The 16,997-nt window shown below is 56.0% G+C and overlaps 4 protein-coding genes across 5 annotated transcripts; 3 read left to right on the top strand and 1 right to left on the bottom strand.

Moving 5' to 3' along the window:
• Positions 1-2,259: 2,259 nt before the first annotated feature.
• On the top strand, positions 2,260-9,261 carry FKS1_2 (1,3-beta-glucan synthase). The gene is made up of 4 exons (XM_047984798.1): positions 2,260-2,827; positions 2,927-3,118; positions 3,196-8,490; positions 8,553-9,261. The coding sequence occupies exons 2-4, from the start codon at positions 2,946-2,948 to the stop codon at positions 8,914-8,916; spliced, it is 5,832 nt and encodes a 1,943-aa protein (XP_047840773.1). The 5' UTR covers positions 2,260-2,827; positions 2,927-2,945; the 3' UTR covers positions 8,917-9,261.
• A 706-nt stretch (positions 9,262-9,967) lies between these two features.
• Positions 9,968-12,841, top strand: LCB1_2 (Serine C-palmitoyltransferase). Of its 2 annotated transcripts, XM_047984796.1 has the most exons (3): positions 9,968-10,437; positions 10,494-10,594; positions 10,674-11,736. In XM_047984796.1, exons 1-3 carry the CDS (start codon positions 10,207-10,209, stop codon positions 11,731-11,733), a joined length of 1,392 nt encoding a protein of 463 aa, XP_047840771.1. In that variant the 5' UTR covers positions 9,968-10,206; the 3' UTR covers positions 11,734-11,736. The 2 variants fall into 2 exon arrangements, with proteins under 2 accessions (XP_047840771.1, XP_047840772.1); XM_047984797.1 differs by adding an exon at positions 11,745-12,841 and having other exon boundaries at positions 9,968-11,679.
• A 584-nt stretch (positions 12,842-13,425) lies between these two features.
• LCB1_1 (Serine C-palmitoyltransferase) lies at positions 13,426-14,859 on the top strand (the record flags this gene model as incomplete). Its single annotated transcript, XM_047984795.1, has 2 exons — positions 13,426-13,492; positions 13,562-14,859. The coding sequence occupies 2 exons, from the start codon at positions 13,426-13,428 to the stop codon at positions 14,857-14,859; spliced, it is 1,365 nt and encodes a 454-aa protein (XP_047840770.1).
• Positions 14,860-15,027: 168 nt separating this feature from the next.
• On the bottom strand, positions 15,028-16,933 carry JDV02_003644 (uncharacterized protein). Its single transcript, XM_047984794.1, has one exon. It carries the CDS (start codon positions 16,618-16,620, stop codon positions 15,100-15,102), a length of 1,521 nt encoding a protein of 506 aa, XP_047840769.1. The 5' UTR covers positions 16,621-16,933; the 3' UTR covers positions 15,028-15,099.
• Between the last annotated feature and the right edge of the window lie 64 nt (positions 16,934-16,997).

Here is a 16,997-nt window from a genome sequence, read left to right as displayed (position 1 = left end):
AGGGCCATCGAGGAACTCTTGGTCCCCGGGGACTCCCTCCAGGTGGTTGTGCAGCGACTGCCGTAAAACCCTGCTGCACTCACGCATCCGACCTTCTCTTTTCCCTCCCTAGCCTCGACAATTGACTCGGCGCCGTGGCTAGTGGCTTAGTACTTTGACGGACCACGGCTCAGCCGATCCCAGCCCTTCTTCATTGCGGCCCCACCGGAGAGTCCGTCTGGTGCACTGGAGCCCATCCCAGCCATCCGGTTTCCCGGGCCGGCTTCTCAACAGCCGGCTAACATGGTGGTCAACAGATCGAGATCAGCAACCTCGCGATGTGGAGGTCAAACATCACAAATTGAAAAAAATTAAAAATAAAATAACAATAAAATAGATGCATAGGGCATTGTCCGTTTGACTGAATCTGCTTGTCGGCGGCGCGGGACAGCTGGGTGCCGCCGCGGCACACCTGCGCTCTCTCCGACCTGTCCTGTGTCAAGCCGTCCAGTCCCTGCCGACGGACCAGCGCTTGTGCTGCCGTGCTCGCACAGGAGGTGGGCCTTGTGATGCATCGCCTGCAAACATTACCCGTGGCCTAGCCTTGCTGATAGGTGAGGTGCCGAGCATTTTGTTGACGTTGATGCGAGGTTGCTTCTGTAACCCACCCTCACAGGTGTTGTGCCAGCCGCCTGCCCCTTGCACCAATCCCGTCAACGAGGCCACCTGAAGGGCTCACGCAAGTAGTGAGAGACGCTGACTGGAGCGTTCACGCTTCGCTGAGCACTACTAAGGCGCAGACACTCTGAGCATCATACGTCCCTAAGGTAGTACTACCGGAGAAGGCACTGAGCAGCATGGCTGGTTCTGCCCCAGCTGAGATTCCAAGCTCTCCAGGGCTCCAGTACCGTAATCATCATGTATCTAAGTACCTACCATCTACCTTGGGTATCTAAGGTACCCGTGGACGGCGCGCCGATGAGATCCGCTTTCGAGGCCCGATTGGCCAGCCTTCGGAAACATGTGCCTGGAATCGTGCAAAAGAAGGACGCTAGTCGCGAATCCCACTGGGCACAGGTTTCGAGGAGGTACGAGTACCTAAAAAACTGCACAGTCCTGCGCATTCACGACTTCGCTTCGTCAAGGAAATTTCTCTCAGGACATGGGGCCTTGGCCCAGGGAGACGAGAGGATCCGTGGAACCCCCCTCTCCACTGATCCACCCGCCCACCTGTAGCACGGCACATTTGGCCACAAGCCTATCAAGCATGCAAGAGTCGCATCCCAGTACCTGTACGCGTTGGGCAGCGCCTTGTACCTGCCAGGGGGTTGGCGCATTTCAGATGTTTTCGTCTTTTGCCAGCGCCGTTATTGTGTCGCATCGCGGTTGGGGCCGGCACGGGCATGGCGTCTGCGCACGCGCTTGATCAATCTCCCAAAAGAGCCTCGGGAAGCCAGCTTTCAAGGCTTGGACACTGGTGGAAGTTCGCGGATGGATGAGCTTACAGAATGTGCACAACGGAATCCCTTGCGATCGGCTCCGCCTGGCGGTGCGCTAGGTACAGTTCCCACTGTAGGTACCCTTCGGTACCTAATGCGCACCTTATTAAGGTTACCCTTGGGCAGTTCAGTACCTGTAGTACCTAAAGTACCTACTAGGTAGTACCTACAAGTTCCCTAGAGACCGGCCGATAGAGCCTGTGGCTCGATGATTCGAGTACCTGACAACTGGCACACACAGTTCCACGAGCCGCACCAGCAGACCTGGGTTCGCGACAGACATGCGCGTATTTCCAGGCGCCTCCACTGGTTGTTGCGCTCACTGCTCGTGCCGTCAGACGAGCAACCGGTCTTCAAGGCTTCCTCTCATGCTTGCTTCCCCCTACTCTCACTTTCATGGTGGCCACGTAAGGTACCTGTACTACTTACTAGTACCTAGCTCACTCGTAGAAAGTACCCCAGAGCGCCATGGTACAGGTTAGGATCTTGCCGTGGTTGCCAGGATGCCAGGTACCACCACCACCGATGAACCATCCAGGACAGGTGCCGTGCTCTCCCACACCACTCGCCTCACCATTGGAAGCACCCGACGCCCACCCGGCGACACGAAGGGGAGGTGCAGTGGAGCGCGACACCGCACAGCCACCCGAGCCCGCCAGCCAACCGTCTTCCCTCCCCCCAGTCTCGCGCTGCGCAGCCCAGCTTGCCAGTGGTTGTGCTCCACCCCCCTCGATCCCACTCCCATCCATTCATTCACTCCCCAGCCTGTTTTTGCCTTTCCCATACTACGTACCGTACCTGCCTTTTCCACCTTCTCTGTCCTCTCACTGTCCCGAAAAAAGGGGGGGAAAGGCATCACCATCTGGCGCTCTCCTCACTCTGACCCAACCGCCAGATAGCACGCTCGCTTTTCTCCTGCTCCGACTTGCGTTTTCTTCTATCGCTTCTGCCGCTCCTTTTCCGCGATTCTGTTCTCGCCCCGGGAGCGGAACCGGCGTTGCGACTCACACACACATCTTTCTGCTTCGTTGGCGCCATCACCAACATTCGACGATTTCTTGGTCTCGTCTTCCTCCAGGCATTGTCCGAGTCTCCATCGTTTGAGCGCCTACCATCGACGCGATCAATTCACGCGCACATGCGATTGACTGGCTATCTTCAGATTGCGACTTTCATGTCAATCACTGCCAGGTCTCGCACCATTCAGTGAATCAATCCTTCGCTGAATCGCATCGTGGTCATTGCATTCTCGACATACTCCCTCAGGGCTTCTTTGTTCGGCCAGACGCCCGCCCGCAGCCCTTCATTTTGCATAATCCACAGCGTACAGCTCCCATGGTTGTCGAGGGGTAGGTTGCACCCAAACGCCGCGTCGTTCCTCCGCCCCTGTTTCCCCCTTCGAGGTATTTTGTGGACGCCGAGCCTAACCTGACCATTGAATCTGTCAGATAAAATCTGTCAGTCAACATGTCTGGGTATCCAGGTGGTCACCAGGACCACTATGATGATGGTTACGGCCATCATCAAGGGAACGCGGACTCGTACTATCAGGATGACCAATACTACGATAATGGCTACGACGCTCGTGGCGGCCACGGCGCTCAGGGTGGCCACGCAGGCGATGGCTATTACGACGAATCGTGAGTCCGCGCCAGCCCCCGTTTTAGTACTCCGAAGTGGGAGAGAGAAAGGGACTTCTTTTCTAACAAGACTCCAGGGGGTATTACAATGCCGACCCGAACAATCCGTATCATCAAGACGGGGGCTACTATGACGGCCACGACCAGTATCAAGACGACTACTACAATGGCCAGGGCGGGAATTACTACGACCAGGATTACAACAACGGATATGCCGGTCACGGTGGTCGTCATGGCTCGGAAGAGGATTCGGAGACGTTTAGCGACTTCACCATGAGATCAGACATGGCCCGCGCAGCCGAAATGGACTACTATGGCCGTGGTGACGAGCGTTACAACAGCTATGGTGACGGACAACGAGGCTACAGGCCACCTTCCTCTCAAATGTCCTATGGGGCGAATCGATCGTCTGGCGCCTCAACACCCAACTATGGCATGGATTACAATAACGTCCTCCCTGCCGGCCAGCGCTCTCGTGAGCCTTATCCTGCCTGGACTTCGGATGCTCAGATCCCTTTGTCGAAGGAAGAGATCGAGGACATCTTCCTAGATTTGACTTCCAAGTTCGGATTCCAGCGGGACAGCATGCGCAATATGTACGACCATCTCATGACGCTTCTCGACTCGAGGGCTTCTCGCATGACCCCGAACCAAGCCCTTCTCTCTCTCCATGCGGACTACATCGGTGGAGACAACGCCAATTATCGCAAGTGGTACTTCGCTGCACACCTTGACCTTGACGACGCTGTTGGCTTTGCCAATGCCAAGAGCAAAGGTCTGCGCCGCAAGGCAAAGGGAAAAAAGAAGAAGAACGCTGCGGAGGCGGCTAACGAAGCAGAGGCTCTTCAGGACTTGGAGGGCGATGACAGCCTTGAAGCCGCTGAGTATCGTTGGAAAACACGCATGAATCGCATGTCCCAGCACGATCGAGTTCGCCAGATTGCCCTGTACCTCCTTTGCTGGGGCGAGGCCAACCAGGTTCGCTTTATGCCGGAATGCCTTTGCTTCATCTTCAAGTGTGCCGACGACTATCTCAATTCGCCAGCTTGCCAGGCCCTTGTTGAGCCGGTGGATGAGTTTACGTACCTCAACAATGTCATCACGCCGCTATACCAGTACTGCAGAGACCAAGGCTACGAGATTCTCAATGGGGTCTACGTGCGCCGCGAGCGCGACCACAAGCATATCATCGGCTATGATGACTGCAACCAACTCTTCTGGTACCCTGAAGGTATCGAGCGCATCGTCATGCAGGATAAGAGCAAGCTCGTGGATGTGCCTCCTGCTGAGCGTTATCTAAAGCTAAAGGACGTCAACTGGAAGAAGTGCTTCTTCAAGACGTACAAGGAGACGCGATCGTGGTTTCACCTTCTGGTCAACTTCAACCGCATCTGGGTCATTCACCTGACTATGTTTTGGTTCTATACTGCGCACAACGCCCCGACGCTACTTCTCGGCTCTAAGTACGAGCAGCAGGTAGACAATCAGCCACCAGCTGCCCAGCAGTTCTCGGTCGTCGCCTTCGGCGGCGCCATCGCCTCATTCATCCAAGTTGTCGCTACTCTGGCGGAGTGGGCATACGTTCCGCGGCGATGGGCTGGTGCACAGCATCTCACCAAAAGGCTTCTGTTCCTCCTGCTCATCTTCGTTATCAATCTTGGACCCGGCATCAAGGTGTTCGCAATTCGAACCCCAAAGACATCTGGAGTCGATGTGGATCTGATCATTGGCATTGTACACTTTGTCATTGCCATCATCACATTCCTCTTCTTCGCGGTTATGCCTCTCGGCGGACTCTTTGGCAGCTATCTGACGAAAAATTCGCGGCGATATGTTGCAAGTCAGACCTTCACGGCCAGCTGGCCCAGGCTCTCCGGTAACGACATGGCCATGTCGTACGGCCTATGGCTTACGGTTTTCGGTGCGAAGTTCGGCGAGTCCTACGTCTACCTGACGCTATCGTTCCGTGACGTCATCAGGTACCTTTCCATCTTCCACCCCCAATGCGCGGGAGACCATTTGTTTGGAAAGGCAACTGCAAACATTCTCTGCAAGAACCATCCGTATATCTTGCTTGGTTTGATGGCGTTCACCGACCTGATTTTCTTCTTCCTCGACACATACCTCTTCTACGTGTTGCTCAATACCATCTTCTCGATTGCGCGGTCGTTCTATATTGGATCCTCCATCTGGACGCCTTGGCGGAATATCTTTTCGCGCCTTCCGAAGCGCATCTACTCTAAGGTGCTGGCCACTACGGACATGGAAATCAAATACAAGCCGAAGGTACTCATCTCTCAGGTCTGGAACGCGATCGTCATTTCCATGTACCGAGAGCACCTACTGGCCATTGATCATGTGCAGAAGCTGCTCTACCATCAAGTTCCATCGGAGCAAGAGGGCAAGCGAACGTTGCGGGCGCCTACGTTCTTTGTCTCCCAGGAAGACCACTCGTTCAAGACCGAATTCTTCCCTAGCCATAGCGAGGCCGAACGCCGAATCTCCTTCTTTGCCCAATCCTTATCGACGCCAATCCCAGAGCCTCTTCCCGTGGATAACATGCCGACATTTACCGTCATGATTCCTCACTATAGCGAGAAGATCCTCCTCTCCTTGCGCGAAATCATCCGCGAGGACGAGCCCTACTCGCGCGTCACCCTCCTAGAGTACCTCAAGCAGCTACACCCACATGAGTGGGACTGCTTCGTCAAAGATACCAAAATATTGGCCGATGAGACGTCGCAGATGAACGGAGACTTTGAAAAAGGCGAGAAGGACGCTGCCAAGAGCAAGATCGACGACCTGCCCTTCTATTGTATCGGTTTTAAGTCCTCGGCCCCCGAGTATACCCTTCGGACCCGTATTTGGGCCTCACTTCGCTCGCAGACTCTGTACCGTACAGTCTCGGGCTTTATGAACTACAGCCGTGCTATCAAGCTTCTCTATCGAGTCGAGAACCCGGAAGTTGTACAGATGTTCGGCGGAAACTCTGACAAGCTCGAGCGAGAGCTCGAACGGATGGCCCGCCGCAAGTTCAAGATCGTGGTATCCATGCAGCGCTACTCCAAGTTCAAGAAGGAGGAGATGGAGAACGCCGAGTTTTTGCTCCGCGCCTATCCTGATCTCCAGATTGCGTACCTCGATGAAGAGCCTCCGTTGGCTGAGGGCGAGGAGCCTCGTCTCTACTCCGCCTTGATCGATGGTCACTCTGAGCTTATGGAGAACGGAATGAGGCGGCCGAAGTTCAGGATCCAGCTTTCGGGCAACCCTGTTCTCGGTGATGGCAAGTCTGACAATCAAAACCACTCGGTCATCTTCTATCGTGGCGAATATATCCAACTTATCGATGCCAACCAAGACAACTACCTCGAGGAATGTCTGAAGATCAGGAGTGTTCTTGCCGAGTTCGAGGAAATGAAGACCGAGAACGTCTCGCCCTACACCCCGGGAGTCAAGAACGAAACGACGTCACCCGTTGCTATTCTCGGAGCTCGTGAGTATATCTTCTCCGAGAATATCGGTATCCTAGGTGATGTTGCCGCCGGAAAGGAACAGACTTTCGGAACGCTCTTCGCACGAACTCTTGCAAAGATTGGAGGAAAACTTCATTATGGTCACCCAGACTTCCTCAACGGCATCTTCATGACGACACGTGGCGGTGTGTCCAAGGCCCAAAAAGGTCTCCATCTCAACGAGGATATATTTGCTGGCATGAACGCTATCCTTCGTGGCGGCCGTATTAAGCACTGCGAATACTATCAGTGTGGCAAGGGCCGTGACTTGGGATTTGGGTCAATCCTGAACTTCACGACCAAGATTGGCACTGGTATGGGCGAACAAATGCTCTCCCGCGAGTACTACTATCTTGGAACGCAGCTCCCGCTCGATCGATTCTTGTCCTTCTACTACGCGCACGCCGGTTTTCACATCAACAACATGTTCATCATGCTCTCAGTGCAGCTCTTCATGCTATGTCTGCTCAACTTCGGCGCTTTTAGGCACGAGACTATTCCTTGCGACTACAACAGGAATAAGCCAATTACGGATCCCCTTTTCCCCACTGGATGTGCCAATACGGATGCTGTCATGGACTGGGTTCAGCGCAGTATCTTCTCCATCTTCTTCGTCTTCTTCCTGTCCTTCGTGCCCCTAATTGTTCAGGAGTTGACGGAGCGAGGTGTGTGGCGCGCCCTAGTGCGTTTCCTGAAGCAATTCTTCTCGCTCTCAACATTCTTCGAAGTGTTCGTCTGCCAGATTTATGCGAACTCTGTGCAGCAGGACCTTTCGTTTGGTGGTGCTCGATATATCGGAACCGGCCGTGGCTTCGCCACCGCGCGCATCCCCTTCGGCGTTCTATACTCTAGATTCGCCGGCCCTTCGATCTACTTCGGCTCGAGGCTGTTGATGATGCTTCTTTTTGCGACCGTCACCGCCTGGCAAGCAGCGTTGACCTACTTCTGGATCACGCTCTTAGGTCTTACCATCTCTCCATTCCTATACAACCCTCACCAGTTCGCGTGGAACGATTTCTTTATTGACTACCGCGACTTCCTGCGCTGGCTCTCGCGCGGGAACTCCCGAAGTCATGCTTCATCTTGGATCGGCTTTTGCCGCTTGTCGCGAACGAGAATCACTGGCTATAAGCGCAAGACGCTAGGCGAAGCGTCCGCCAAGCTGTCCGCCGATGTGCCTCGGGCTGCCATCGCGAACATCTTCTTCACCGAGATACTCACACCGCTCTTGCAAGTTGTCTGGACCCTGATCCCCTACCTGTTTATCAACGCGCAGACGGGTGTCATTCCGGAGAACAACGACAACAAGGCAACGAAGCCTACCGATTCAGTCATCCGTGTCCTGGTTGTGGCCGTTGCACCCATCGCCATCAACGCCGGAGTACTTGGTGCAATGTTTGGTATGGCTTGTTGCATGGGCCCTCTCCTTAGCATGTGCTGCAAGAAGTTCGGCAGCGTTTTGGCTGCCATCGCTCATGCCTTTGCCGCCGTCTTCATGCTCATTTTCTTTGAGGCCATGTTCGTCCTCGAGGGTTTCAACTTTGCGCGAACTCTAGCGGGGATGATCTGTGTTGTGGCAATCCAGCGGTTCATCTTCAAGCTGATCGTGTCACTTGCGCTCACGCGAGAAATGAAGACAGATCAGTCCAACATTGCGTTCTGGACCGGAAAATGGTATTCCATGGGGTGGCACTCGATGTCGCAGCCTGCCCGCGAGTTTCTATGCAAGATCACGGAACTGAGCATGTTCGCTGCCGACTTCATCTTGGGACACTGGCTTTTGTTCCTCATGATCCCAGTCCTGGCAATTCCTCAAGTGGATAAGTTGCATTCTATGATGCTTTTCTGGCTCCGGCCAAGGTACGTGAACCCTCCTTGGCGTAGTGCACAGCGTGGAGAGGGTCTGGCTAACCGTCATGTAGTCGACAAATCCGCCCGCCAATTTACTCGATGAAACAGTCGAAATTGAGAAGACGACGCGTCATTCGATACGCTATCCTCTTCTTCGTGCTGCTGGCCGTCTTCATTGGCCTTATCGCCGGACCTGTCGTTGCCGGGAAACAGCTCAAGCCTGACGTGTTGCGCAGCCTGGGCAACTCGATGCCCCTAAAGGATCAGTTCATCTTGATGCAGCCAAACGGCCAGAACAACAAGAACACGAACGGAACAGCCGCGACGGGCACGGGCCGGGACGGATACACGGGCGCTCTGACGAGGACCTCGACGGACGGCGCCACCGGCAGCAAGGCGACGCCGACTGGCAACGCTAAGATTAAGCTGTTCTAGAGATTGTACATTGAAGCGGAGTTCGCGGCTTGCTGCAAATATGGGGACTCAGAGGGAGGAGAATGGTCCATAGCGGAAGCCATGGACACTGGCTTGACCCTCGTTGTGAGCCACCTCAGGGCCATGGCGCCTTGCCCAAAAGGGCCACCTTGGTTGATTTTTTCGTGTGGTTTATGGCACTGCTGGGCTATGGGTATTGTTGGTTGGTCTGCATTTGTTCTAATCATTGAGTGCGCCTGTAGAAACCATTCGTTGCGCGAGGCAAGGGAAATACATTTGCATGCCAATACTTGACTGACGGGAAGAGGTGTGATGTCGGTGTCGGAAAGTGATGTTTTGTTCCTGTGCTTCCGCTACCTTGTGCCTCTCTCTACCGCAGTAGTGTAGTACACGGTATGTAAGTTAGTAGTAGTCAAAGGGGTCCGGATCGTTGAGACCTTTGATCGTGACATCAATTCATCAGAGGTGTGGCGGCAAAACAAAGTCGGCCGAGTCGGCGGCGTCACTAACCGCCCAGTTCAGCGCCACGCGCCTGGCTAAGGTACCTAAGGCAGTATTAACTTACTGTACCTACAGGTAACGCGTGATGTGCCCTGCTCGTGCAGCGACACTCACTCTACTAATTCATGACGGGTCGCGGGCGTTCTGCCAAGGGGTGGCGGCTGGCCCGCAGCCGGGGCAGGCCCCCTGATGGGAACATGATGGACCTGGTTCTACGTACTACTAGGTACCTAGGTAGGTACCAAGTACCTGGATTGAAGCAAGGAGATACAAGTACGGTACTAAGGTAAGTAGGCAAGCGGTAGACAGAAAAAGAGGCACCGCGAAATTCCTCGCCCCCTCTACCATAGACAGAATAGCTATAGAGGATAAAAAAAAAGAAGCTATAATCTTCTTTAAGGGACTTGATTAATATCGTGTTAAAAGAAGGCGATTTTTATTGCGCTTATCGTTATTTTCGTGGAGGATTTCTGCCACGCTTTGATCGTTTCGCCCGCAAAGTTGTAATTGCGGTGCCTCTTTTTCTGTCCACCGCTTGGTAGGTACATGCAGTGAATGAGCCCCATCCATCTTTACCTTAGTAAGGTACCTAGTAGTACCTAGGTAGGTAGGCACCTTGGTAAATGCAGTGGGGCCGCCCCGACGCACCCGAATGCCCCTGTGCTGCTCCAGTTCTGCGAGTCCAGGCGCCACCAATTCCCGTCCATCGTCGACCGGACAAAGACAACCTCGGAAGCGTCAACCTCGAGACTCCCGTCAGCCCGTCGCCCTCCCCCTCTCGACGCATACATGGAGTTCGAGGCACTACAGGCGCGGCTGGGCCAAGCGCTGCAGCATGCGTGGTTGAATTTCCAAAAGGTGCCCGGCTCGGCTGTGCTGGTGCGGTACATCCAGTCAAGCTACCAGAACGACCCTGTGCGGTCCGCCATCGAACTCATCCTCGTGCTCTTCTTTATCCGATACCTACTGTCGCCTTCCTATTCTACCCATAAGCTCAACTACGTGAAACTGAGAGAAGACGTAGGTAGCGCGCCACCTCTGTTGCGACCGCACCGCTGATGCAATAGGGTGCGCAGGAAATCGATGAGCTGGTCGATGAATGGACCCCTGAGCCGCTTGTTGCGGAGAGGACATCGCTCGAGGAGGCCGACGGAGACAAAGTTCCCGTCATCGTTGGGTAATTACCATTCCTCGGCGGCGTCCCTGCTGCTTGATGATGTCGAGACCCGCAAGACTGACGACCCTCGTGATCCCAGGCCGCCTGGCCCCAAGGTCAAGCTCGCCACCGGCCGCACCGTTACGAACCTCGCGTCGTACAATTTCTATAACTTCAATGCCAACGAGCAGATAAAGGAGAAGGCAATCCAAACCTTGCGAACCTATGGGGTCGGACCCTGCGGGCCGCCGCAGTTTTACGGCACGCAGGATGTCCACGTCAAGGCCGAAGCGGATATCGCCAACTTCCTGGGCACAGAAGGCTGCATAGTCTACGCACAGTCCTTCTCGACCATCTCCAGTGTTATCCCCGCCTTCTGCAAGCGCGGTGATGTTATTATTGCTGACAAGGCTGTCAACTACTCCATCCGCAAGGGACTGCAGGCCTCGCGGAGCCACATCAAGTGGTACAACCACGGGGACATGGCACATCTGGAAAAGGTGATGCAGGCCGTGGTCAAGGAGCAGGCCAAGGCCAAGAAACTCACTCGGAGATTCATCGTCACAGAGGGCTTGTTCGAGACCTTGGGCGACTCCATCGACTTGCCCAAGCTGGTCGAGCTCAAGGAAAAGTACAAGTTCCGGATCATCCTCGATGAGACATGGTCTTTTGGTGTTCTCGGTCGGACGGGTCGCGGCCTCACGGAAGCGCAAAACGTGGACCCCCAGCAGGTGGACATGATTGTCGGGTCTTTGTCGGGACCGCTGTGCGCCGGTGGTGGCTTCTGTTGCGGAACCAAAGACGTGGTAGAGCACCAGCGCATTACCTCGTCGGCATACACGTTCTCGGCCGCTCTACCAGCCATGCTGGCAATGACGTCAAGCGAAACGGTGCACCTGCTGCAGGCCAACCCGGATATCCTTACGCAATGCCGGGACAACGTCAAGGCGATGAGAGCCCAGCTTGACCCTCGCAGCGACTGGGTTATGTGTACCAGCGCGCCTGAGAACCCCGTCATGCTCTTGGTGCTCAAACCCGAGGTTATCAAGGCGAGGAAGCTGAGCGTTGACGACCAGGAACGCCTCCTGATGGAATGTGCAGATGAGGTGGGTCGCGTAGCACGCGCATGCAACAGGAAGATGCTTCTCTATGCTAACTAGGCGCGATGCAGGCACTAGCGAATGGCGTCTTAGTTGCAAGGTTCAAGAACAGACCTTACCACTATGCCATTGCGGCCAAGGATGGCGACTGGTACGCACAACCGGCGCTGAAGGTGTGCATCACATCGGCTCTCTCGAAGAAGGACATCGAGAAGGCGGGCGTCACGATCCGGCACGCCATCACCAAAGTCATGACCCGTAAAGGGAGTAGCAAGTCGGCCTGAGAGACCAACAGTGAGGACTTTTGAGGGACTCACTTGCCGACTTGCGCGGGACAGCGTGCTGATACGATGTGGGCAAAGGCCCCGACTGGAGACGAGGCGCGCCCAGACGGCATGGGCCAACGAGGCGGAAGGAGGACACCAACGTCCAACCCCCAAGACGGCGCGGGGCTGTACAAAAGAAAGAGGCGGCATACTGTACTCCGGTTGCGAAAACTTAATGACTAATAAATAGAAGTTGCATTGTGCGCCCAGCTGGTTCACTGTGTCGCTGTTGGGAAGGTCGACTGACACAAGGGACTCATGACCCGGTCCAATGCGACGCGACACGCTGCCAGTTGAAATCGGGAGGCGGATGGGCGCTGAATCGGCATGTCGCCCAGCCCCCAGCAGACATGATTGCCAGCCTGTCTCGTTTCTACGATGACGATGATGCAGGGATGCATTCACCAAGCCAGGCAAGGATCGAGAACAGGCAAAGCAATGGCGACGACCAGGCGGCTCGTTAGCGATGCAATGCAAGCATTCGTCACACCGAGGCAACGACAGGTCTTGCGGCATGCAAAGACGGGGGTTTCCTGGCCAGAGGTGCCTTGAGCGCATCACGATGGAGAAATGCGGCGGTTGACAGGGGCGACGGCTGCGTCAAGCTGCCCACGAGGGCATGACGTAGCCTGCCTGCCGGTGGAGGTCAGTACCAAGAAGGTATTGTGCAGGTTGGTAGTATAGTGTGTTCGGTAACGCGACACAAGGGAAAAAAGGGAGGAGAAGGAGAAGGAAGCAGCTTGGAAGAAAGAGAGCAGGGACGATGAGGAGGACAGCAAAGGCTTGTGAGACAAAATTGGTTGTTCAAGTATGCTCGCTTAGGTAGTCAGTAGGCCCCTGCCCCTCCAAGCCCTCCCCCCTCCCCTTCTCCCTCCCTCCCCCTTTTGCCCCGGACTCGACCGGCGTCCCGTGGCAGCCCCAACCTGGAACACCAGCATTCCGACCTCACCAACGACACTGGGTGGCACATACCTCGTCGGCGCGTGTTTATTGATGAGGGTATGATGGCCGCCCCGGGTGATGGACCGCGGAGTAGCCCTGGCCAGGGCCTCGAGCGCAACTGCCGCTGTGCCCTGGCAACGCCTGTGCCGGCTGCCCGGGTCTTAATGCGGCGGCTTCGTCCTTCCTCGATGCTCGTCTGACCCGTCCTCACGTCTGTCGCGTCTCACATCCGGCTGTTCGTCGTCGACTCTGTTTCTGGTGTTTGTCCTTCGTTCATCCCTCCACACCGTCGCGTAACCCTAGGATAGCTACGCTCCTTTTCTGTCGCTCGCTACCTGCGCTTCTATCATTCAATCTAGTCTCTTACTTTCGATCTACGAGCATCGGCTCTTTTTCCTCCCACGCGCGCCCGCGCACTGAAGGCTTCCGGGCAATTTTCTTGTCGCCGACGTACTCGTGGCTTTCGTTTCCATTGTCCGTTCCAATGGCCTGGGCACGACTACTCCTCTCAGCCGTTGTGCTGGGCCGTCTGGCCGTCTGCCACCCTGCCAGTGAGTTTCTGATGCCCCGACGCACACCTCCCGTTGTGTGAGCTGCCCCAATAGCTGACGCCTCTGTAGGCAAGACGCTTTTGCGTCGTGATGGCGCCGATGGCGACGACATCATCTTCTATGACTCGACAGTAAGGGAGGCCACGCGCGTTCCCCAAGTTCTTGTCTGGGTCGATAGCGACGGCAAGCCAGTTGAGACAGCTACGGAGAGCGTGCTGCTGCTACCAACGTCTTTGGCCCTCGGCCACGACAAAGCTTCAGCGGTGAAAGCCTCCGCGACTGCTCCCCTGTCGACACAGACCCTGCTCCTTCCAACTCAGCACGCCAGCGAGACTACTGCTGCTGCAGCACCGCTGCCACCACCGCCAGCACCGGAATCCAAGAAGCCGCCCACACCGGAGCCGGCAGAGGATAGTCATGCCTCAGCGCAGGGCTCTCAACCTTCGGCCCAGGCCATGTCCTCACGCCCGGAACCAACTGCGGCCACCGTCCCCGACCTCCCTGCTCCTCAGGAGTCACACGAAGGCACGCAGTCCGATCAATCGGACTCGAGCTCTGCTCCCCCAACATCGGAGCGCTATGGAATCTCGTACGCACCGTACCGAGCAGATCATCAGTGCAAGTCAAAGGCGGAGATCGAGTGTGACCTGGGCCACCTTGCCAAGCAATATTCCTTGGTGCGCATCTACGGTACGGACTGTGATCAAGTCCAAAACGTTTACTCCGCTGCCAAAGCTCTGGGTATGAAGCTCTTTGTCGGCATCTGGGATCCACAGCAAGTCGAAAACGAGGCGAAAATCATTACCTCTGCCGTTAACGGCGACTGGGACATGATCCACACCGTCAGTGTCGGAAACGAGCTTGTCAACAATGGAAAAGCCACGGCAGATCAGGTCGTGTCGGCAGTCAGGTCTGTGCGCTCAACGCTCCGCGAAGCCGGATACAAGGGCCCGGTGGTGACTGTCGACACCTTCACGGCCGCCATGGCGCACCCAGAGCTCTGCAGTGCATCCGATTACTGCGCTATCAACGCACACGCCTTCTTCGATAAAGATGTGACGGCGGCCGAGGCCGGTCAGTGGCTACGCAAAACAGTGGGCGGAGTCAAGGACGCACTGCCGAGCCCTAAAAACGTCGTCGTCACTGAAACCGGCTGGCCGATGAAGGGGCAGCGGAACGGACTGGCGGTGCCAAGTCTGGAGAACCAGAAGGCGGCACTGAGCTCCATCAGGCAAGAGTTCTCGAACACCCCTGGAGACGTTATCCTCTTTTCGGCCTTCAACGATCGCTGGAAGGAGAACAATGCAGGCACCTTCAACACAGAAGGATTCTGGGGAATCATTGGGGCTTCTCACTGTGAGCAGTAGCATCCTTTCGGGCCATCATCCGTCACACGCTCCCCGATCGCGCCAGTTTCCCTCCGCCTTCGTTTGCTTTATGCCAAGTTGCGGCCAACTCACTCTTGTCGTTGATGCGGTCTCCGCAACATCAAGCGTACATGCCTCATGGAGTTTAGATGTTTATTTTTAGTTGTTATTTCAATGATTTATGTTATTTACTATTCTCAAAAGTGTACGGCCTGTCATACCATGCCCTCTGTGGCTGATTTAAGTATCCTTGAGTCTCCCCGGCTTAACACGTGATGCGCCATCGCTCTCGTAGCAAGATCGCGTTGATGTTGTGGGACAAGCCAGTAGCTCATCCAAAAAAGGATCCAGCTCAATGACACGGAATCTGGTGCCCCAGTTGGCGGCCCATGCGGGATTCCGCCAGTGTGAGGACAAGCTGTTTTTCCAAGACACTACTTCAACATTCCAGCCCATTTTCAGAGCCCGAATGGCGTAGGTCAAGAAGCCGTCCGAGTGCTTAGCTGGCTGAGCATCGCCAGTCGCGAGGACAATTGTGCCTTGGCGCTGGAAGCACTCCATAACAGACTCGGCGATGCGGGTCTGCAGCACCTCATCCACCAAATCCTCCACGTAGCGGACGGCGGCGGCGGCGGCGGCAGTCCCCGAAGACATTTCGTCAGACGAGGACGAGGTTGCGAACACGGCGGCGGGAGCCTGCCCGCGCGGCACACGATGCGGCACACTCGGTTCCAGCACTGGCCTTCGCTCCCTCAAGTCTACGTGATAGCCCAAACTCCGTAGTTGGCCGACGAAGCGCGGCTCCGCCCGCCGCGGGGGCACAGAGCATCCGACATTGAGTGACACGGCTGAACGGCCGCGCACGAGGATTTCCGTGAGAAACTGCAGGTTCAGTGAGGGAAGAGGCACGAAACGTGCCTCGACGCCCACCGAGAACCTGTCCCGGAGAGCATTATGGAAGCTAATACTGATGTTGGACATGTCGAGGAATACGTGGATGCCGTTGGATGTCGTGGCTGGGAAGAGAAGTGCGTTTTCGGCGTCCAGTACCCGATGTCGCACGAGGCCGTTCATCAGCGACTCGTGTTTCTGTGCCGTGGAAGCCACCTGGCCGTACACGGGGATTAAAGGCCCGTATTTCGTCTTCTGGTATGATAGGATCTGTTGCAGCGTGCTAGGCCTCGCGGCCGTTCGTTTTGCTGGACAGAGTTGCGATGATGCAGGACGTTGAGCCGAGCAAAAGTCTGGCTCTGGAGGGGTGGTGCCGGGAGTACTCGAGGCATCAATCGTGGATCTTGAGGACCCGGACTCATGTACAGGGTCGGTAGCCGAAAGGGGATCGTCATCTTGTAATCCGGACGGCGGGTGAAGCCCGCCGTCGGGACGCGAGGGAATTGGGATTGGATCCGAGTGTGAAATAGGAGAAGCGGCGCGGCTGATATTGGCCAGTCGGTGGAGCTCTTGTCTGTCCAAGGGGCGCTTCTCATGAGGAGCGTCCAGGCCCTCGCCGACTCTGAGAAGTGAGACTATTCCGCGAAAGTCCCCCAGCTTGAGAGATGAGTCCGATGGCGTCGGGGAAGCAGGCGAGACGCCCTCGCTGAACCAGCGGGGCCACGTCCTCTCCTTGGACTTGAACTCCCCCGAGACGGGCAACGAGGCGGTACGGCCTTGCAGCTTGTCAAAGTCGCCAAGCCTCGGGGGCCGGTCATTGTCGCCGCGGCGCGCCGGAGTGATACTGGCGGCGCTCCCTGCGTCACTCATGTCGCGATACAAGAGTGTTGGCGAAGATGCAAGGGGACGAGCTGGGCGGCGACGCTTCCATTGGTGCTGAGGCCTTTGCCGGGTGTGGTCGTTTGGGAGCTCTTCTCGTGACCCTAGGCAGGCAGATCCGAGGGCGGCGATGGAGAAGATGTGGTGGAAGACGGATGCTTTGCAATGGTGATAGAGCCACAGGGAGATGGAGAGTCAAGATGGTTGTCGCTTGCTGCGGTCTCGGGTCCGGGTTGTGACGACGTTGCCGACGAGAAAAGATGAAACAGGTCGAGCGATGAGAGCGTGAGTCAACGGCGTCGACATTGAACGTGAGTGAGTGAATGCACGGCGGGCGCCCGGTGCTGGTGCTGGGGTGGCGTAAGCCC

The sequence above is a fragment of the Purpureocillium takamizusanense genome, chromosome 3 (genome assembly GCF_022605165.1).
Source record: "Purpureocillium takamizusanense chromosome 3, complete sequence".
Taxonomy (NCBI): Eukaryota; Fungi; Ascomycota; class Sordariomycetes; order Hypocreales; family Ophiocordycipitaceae; genus Purpureocillium; species Purpureocillium takamizusanense.
The sequence above is the reverse complement of the archived record's forward strand: the minus strand, read 5'-3'. Positions and strand labels throughout refer to the sequence as shown.